This window comes from Ranitomeya variabilis, chromosome 5 (assembly GCF_051348905.1).
Source record: "Ranitomeya variabilis isolate aRanVar5 chromosome 5, aRanVar5.hap1, whole genome shotgun sequence".
NCBI classification, from domain to species: domain Eukaryota; kingdom Metazoa; phylum Chordata; class Amphibia; order Anura; family Dendrobatidae; genus Ranitomeya; species Ranitomeya variabilis.
This window is the reverse complement of record NC_135236.1, coordinates 555,412,240-555,419,617: the sequence shown is the minus strand read 5'-3', so window position 1 is coordinate 555,419,617 and position 7,378 is coordinate 555,412,240. Positions and strand designations below refer to the sequence as shown.

General features: G+C 42.7%; 1 protein-coding gene across 8 annotated transcripts in view; it reads left to right on the top strand.

Moving 5' to 3' along the window:
• The first annotated feature begins 1,102 nt into the window (after positions 1-1,102).
• PDLIM7 (PDZ and LIM domain 7) overlaps positions 1,103-7,378 on the top strand; it is a 124,914-nt gene continuing 118,638 nt past the window's right edge. For 2 of the 8 annotated variants that reach the window (XM_077265924.1, XM_077265930.1), the window contains exons 1-2: positions 1,114-1,244; positions 1,420-1,524. In XM_077265924.1, coding sequence (XP_077122039.1) covers positions 1,429-1,524 — 96 coding nt within the window. In that variant the 5' untranslated portion in view covers positions 1,114-1,244; positions 1,420-1,428. Of the gene's footprint in view, positions 1,266-1,299; positions 1,323-1,419; positions 1,525-7,378 lie in introns of those variants that run through there. The other 6 variants (XM_077265923.1, XM_077265925.1, XM_077265929.1 and 3 more) reach the window with 6 other exon arrangements.

Below are 7,378 nucleotides of genomic sequence, written 5' to 3'. Positions count from 1 at the left end.
TTAGATAGGTGCTGGCTGGATGTGGAAATGATCCAAACAAAGTCATATATTGAAGAAAACAGCCGCACTCAGGTTTGGATTTTTTAAATGCATAACAGGAGCAAAAAGTTTATTCAAGTCACAACAATGTTAAGGCAATTAGGAGAGGGACTCCGTGGTAGGTATAAAGTAGGTGAGTAGCCAACGTTTCGACCCCGTGGTGGGTCTTTGTCAAACCTCACTTGGAAGAGGATAAGGATAGCAGAACAGAGATGCAGTGTAGATAATCTGGAGAAATTCCCAGTTTGGACTATGGTTAATGCATGTGGAGATCCGGAATGGCACGGAAGGGATATGTCCCTGGGAATGCTGCAGGAGCTGGAGCAGCCAGGCACTCACCTACTTTATACCTTCCACGGAGTCCCTCTCCGAATTGCCTTAACATTGTGGTGACTTGAATAAACTTTTTGCTCCTGTTATGCATTTAAAAAATCCAAACCTGAGTGCGGCTGTTTTCTTCAATATATGTGTCCCTGGGTAGTCTGCCATATGTGACCCCCGGGCAGTCATACCACGTGTCCCAGGTAGTCATGCCATATGTGCCCCTGGGCAGTCATGCCATTTGTGCCCCTGGGCAGTCATGCCATTTGTGCCCCTGGGCAGTCATGCCATTTGTGCCCCTGGGCAGTCATGCCATTTGTGCCCCTGGGCAGTCATGCCATTTGTGCCCCTGGGCAGTCATGCCATTTGTGCCCCTGGGCAGTCATGCCATTTGTGCCCCTGGGCAGTCATGCCATTTGTGCCCCTGGGCAGTCATGCCATTTGTGCCCCTGGGCAGTCATGCCCTAGGTGCCACCTTGCTCTATGTGGCACACTTTCTCTAGGACAGTGGAGGGCACCCCACATAGGACCTCTGATGAGGCGCTGTGGGCCCGCCGCCCGCTAAGTGACCAGCTGCTAGGGCAATGCCCGGGCTCGGGCCTGGCACACTGGGCCTCCCATTGGCTGCAGAGCCGGGTCCTGACTGAGCCATCCCTGGGTCCGTGTGAGGAATGTGCCCCCTCCCGACAGCAGCCGGGAATGTGGCGCTGTGCTGGTCCCTCCCAAACCCCAGCATGATTCACTTCCCCGTATCCCCCGGCCCCGGCACGGTGTCGTCTTACACTCCTTATATAGCCTGGGCGCCGGCCGGGAGAGCGGGCAGGACTCGCCGCCTGCTCCTGCTGAGACTGCGGCGGACGCGGAGGTGCATGGAGCGCCCATAGGTGCAGCGGCGGCTCTAGTGGGTGACTCTAGTGGGTGACTCTAGTGGGTGACTGGGGCGGCTCTAGTGGGTGACTCTAGTGGGTGACTGGCGCGGCCCCCGGGCTCCGATGTGGGGGCTCCGCTGCGGGCAATACCCCCTGCACTGCTCACATCTCTGCCTTGTCTCTTCTGCAGATTGCTGACATGGAGGATTACAAAGTGACCCTGGATGGACCGGCCCCGTGGGGCTTCCGCCTGCAGGGAGGCAAGGACTTCAACATGCCGCTGTCCATCTCCAGGGTGAGTGGCTGCCGCCCGCTATGGCTGCACTGCTGGGACTCGCATTATTAACCACTAACGTGCTGAGGGGGAAGATGTCGCCGTGATAGTACTGTGCAGATGTACTCCCATCAGCGGGCACTGCTGGCCGGGCACACAGCTCCCTGGCGAGGACAAGGCTGCAAGCTGGAAAAGTTCTACTAATAGGAGAGGAGCAAGAAACATAGGACGTGTCCGGTTACATGGCAGGAATTCCTGCAAGTAAAGAGTCCTATTTCCATGACACATTAGAATGGCTTGTGCTTACACTGTTAGATCAAATGGGATGCTACACATACACGACTATATATATATATATATATATATATATATATATATATATATACATATATATATACACACGTACAGTACACACGACTATATACAGGTACATTACACACGACTATAGTTATATATACACGTACAGCACACACAAAAATATATATATACATGTACAGTACACACGACTATATACACGTACAGTACACACGACTATATTTATATATACATGTACAGTACGCACAAATATATGTTTATACACGTACAGTACACACAACTATATATATATACACCTACGACTATATACACATACAGTACACACGACTATATATACATACCCACGTACAGTACACACGACTATATATACGTACAGTACGCACGACTATTTATATATACATGTACAGTACACACAAATGTATATACACGTACAGTACACACGACTTTATACACGTACAGTACACACATATATATATATATATACACACTTACAGTACACACGACTATATATATACACATACGACTATATACACGTACAGTACATACAACTATATATACACGTACAGTACACACGACTATATATATACACATACGACTATATACACGTACAGTACATACGACTATATATACACGTACAGTACACACGACTATATATACACATACCCACGTACAGTACACATGACTATATATATATATATATACACACGCACAGTACACACGACTATATACACGTACAATACACACGACTATATATACACGTACAGTGCACACAACTATATATATGTATACACGTACAGTACACACGACTATATATATATACACGTACAGTACACACAACTATACATATACAAGTACAGTGCACACGACTATATATACAAGTACAGTACACACACAACTATATATATATATGTACAGTACACACACAACTGTCTACAGCTACACTACACACACGACTCCATATACACACACTTGTACAGTACACATCTACGTTATATATACATGTACAGTACATACAGGAATCTATATACACACGTGTATAGTACACACAAATCGATATATACGTGTACCGTACCCATATTACGCTATATATACACATGTACAGTACACACATGACACTATATATACACATGTTCGGTACACATGATTCCATATATATTTGTGTGTGGTAAATACAGGAATTGATATACTTGTACAGTAAATACATGAGTATATACACATGTACAGTACCTATATGATGCTATGTATACTTGTACAGTAGATAAAGTAATCCATATGTAAATGTACAGTACATACACGACTATATACATGTACAGTACTTACATGACTATATATGTATACACATGTACAGTACACACGACTATATATATACATGTACAGTACACGATTCTATACACATGTTCAGTACACATGACATTATATATACACATACAGTACACACATGACACTATATACATGTATAGTACACACATGACACTATACACGTACAGTACACACATGACAATATATACACGTACAGTACACACGTAACACTGTATATGCAGGTAAAGTACAAAACACTACATACACGTACAGTACACACATGACACTATATATACACGTACAGTACACACATGACACTATACACATAAAGTACACACATGACACTATACATACACGTACAGTACACACATGACACTATACATATATGTACAGTACACACATGACACTATACATACACATACAGTACACACATGACACTATTTATACATGTATGGTACACACATGACACTATATACACGTAAAGTACACATGACACTATATACACGTACAGTACACACATGACACTATGCATACACGTACAGTACACACGACACTTTATACACGTACAGTACACATGACACTATATACACGTACAGTACACATGACACTATTTATACACGTACAGTACACACGACACTATATATACACGTACAGTACACACATGACACTATACATACACGTACAGTACACACATGACACTATTTACACATACAGTACACACATGACACTATATACACGTACAGTACACACATGACACTATACATACACGTACAGTACACACATGACACTACATACACGTACAGTACACATGACACTATATACACGTATAGTACACACATGACACTATACACGTACAGTACACACGACACTTTATACACGTACAGTACACACATGACACTACATACACGTACAGTACACACGACACTTTATACACGTACAGTACACATGACACTATATACACGTACAGTACACACGGCACTATTTATACACGTACAGTACACACGACACTATATATACATGTACAGTACACACATGACACTATTTACACGTACAGTACACACATGACACTATATACACGTACAGTACACACATGACACTATACATACACGTACAGTACACACATGACACTACATACACGTACAGTACACATGACACTATATACACGTACAGTACACACGACACTTTATACACGTACAGTACACATGACACTATATACACGTACAGTACACACGACACTATTTATACACGTACAGTACACACGACACTATATATACACGTACAGTACACACATGACACTATTTACACGTACAGTACACACATGACACTATATACACGTACAGTACACATGACACTTTATACACGTACAGTACACACATGACACTATTTACACGTACAGTACACACATGACACTATATACACGTACAGTACACACATGACACTATACATACACGTACAGTACACACATGACACTACATACACGTACAGTACACATGACACTATATACACGTACAGTACACACATGACACTACATACACGTACAGTACACATGACACTATATACACGTACAGTACACACATGACACTATTTATACACGTACAGTACACACATGACACTATACACGTACAGTACACACATGACACTATACATACACGTACAGTACACACATGACACTATTTACACGTACAGTACACACATGACACTATACACGTACAGTACACATGACACTATATACACGTACAGTACATACATGACACTATTTATACATGTACAGTACACACATGACACTATACATGTACAGTACACACATGACACTATACATACACGTACAGTACACACGACACTATACATACACGTACAGTACACACATGACACTATTTACACGTACAGTACACACATGACACTATATACACGTACAGTACACACATGACACTACATACACGTACAGTACACATGACACTATATACACGTACAGTACACACATGACACTATATACACGTACAGTACACATGACACTATACATACACGTACAGTACACACATGACACTACATACACGTACAGTACACATGACACTATATACACGTACAGTACACACATGACACTATTTATACACGTACAGTACACACGACACTATATATACACGTACAGTACACACATGACACTATGTGTACACGTACAGTACTCTCAAATGTATATACACGTGTACAGTACACACATGAATATATACACATGGCTCGATATATACATGTTACACTCCAATCTAAGTCCATATACACTATGTACATAATTGCTCCCATGGTTCTATACATACATATACAGTATGTGCGTACATTATTCTGTATATCATACTTCTAAGGATATAACATGAAGGGGCGTCACATTTAGAAAAAATGGCTTCAGTATTTTTTAGATGTGACAAAATGTGCAATAAATGTGGCTGTGTGGCACCTATTACAGCGATGGCGTAGCTAAAGGGGAGTGCCGCCTGACGAGGCCCATGTCCCTTCTATTGCAGAGGAGACCCGCAGGGCTATAAATGGTAACTGCTGGTTGCCATATTTTTTGTCTCGGGAAACTATTGCTTTTTATGACACTTAATACTATTGTAACTTCCTGACACTGCCAGGAAAAGGTTTCCTTAATTGGTGCTTTCGTCTATAGCTCTGACATATTCCACAGAGTTGTACAGATAACTCACATCACCGTATGACTGATATGTTTCTGCTATTTTTTCAGTCTAGCACTGACCTGTGAGAAAGCACAGAGGGAAAGTCACCTGGGTGCCAGCACTGAAAGGGTGAATGGCTTTCACATGAGGGACATGCCAGAGTACATGACTGTGGGCAGCTGGGTGGGTGTCTCTGGAACCATAGAATGATGGGTGGAGGGCATGTGTAATGTTCACTGGTCACTCCAGTTTTTTTTTATACTTTGGGGGGCTGAAAAGTGGAGTGTCTGCCGTTCACTTCACACCCTCTTCCCTGGGTGGGGCAGCTTTTGTTCCCAAGTTTGTTGGTTTTGCTTCTGTGCCACGTTCAGACAATCATTTCCCTTCACACTAAGCATTTTGTTCTGCCCTAATGTTTGTATGAGGGGAGGTCCTGCTCAGACAGGAGTGTGCTTGGGGTTGTGTTGGGGGTTGGCGTGAGAATGGCGTCAGACACTTCTAGTCTTGTATGCAGTGTCTGTCCACACGTCTTTCCAGGTATGAAGGTGTTATTTCACATTTTGTCTTCCCAAAGCCCCAATTACTGGAATTGTTCTCAGGCCTCCCCTTATTATTCTCACTCCACCTCATTGCTTTGTAATTAGCGTACTGTAACAAGCTAATTAGAATGTGTTTGTCATTTCCTTCTGTGAACAGGTGTTTGGAAGGAAATATCCGCTTTCTGTTTATTGAACATTTGGTCTGCCACATTTCCCATTGTGGTCAAGAAAGAAAACTATTTCATTTTGATTTTGGCTAAAAAAAGAGGAACAAAAAAACTCACGTAAAACCCTCCAGAAAATACATAATAAGGCGAGTTTCACAAGTCTGACATTCATCGTGTGAGTACGGGCTGGGAAGGTTAGATTAGCTGCAGGTGCCCTGGTCTGTGCTCAGCTGCCCCATAGCCATAGCCATAGCCATAGCCATAGCCATATATGAGGTCTGAGGACCTGCAGCTGATACTATGTCTGTACTCGGACTGTGAATGTCGGACGTATGATTTCTGCCTAAAGCTATGTGCACACGTTCAGGTTTTTTCGCGTTTTGTTTCGCGATAAAAACTCATTAAAAACGCATACATTATGAATCCTATCATTTAGAATGCATTGTGCATGTTTTGAGCACATGGTGCGTTTTTTTCCGCAAAAAAAACGCATCGCGGTAAAAAAAAGCAGCATGTTCATTAATTTTGCAGGTTTTCCACGTTTTTCCCGCAATGCTATGCATTTGGAAAAACGCACAAAAAACACGTCAAAAACGCATGAAAACCGCGAAAAAAAAGCATGCTGATTTCTGGCAGAAATGTCCGGTTTTTGTCAGGAAAATTTCTGCTAGAAATCCTGAGGTGTGCACATACCCTAAGTCTTAGGGCTCGCTCCCACGTGTGAAGTAATCGGACAAGTGCAATCCAATTCAGTATGAGAAAACAATCGCAGCAGGCTGAGATTGCATCTGAGAATCGTATGCACGCACCCATATAAGTCTATGGGTGAAACATTGCACTGCACTCAGATGTCACCCAGGTACAGCCAACAATGGAGGAGATGGAGAAA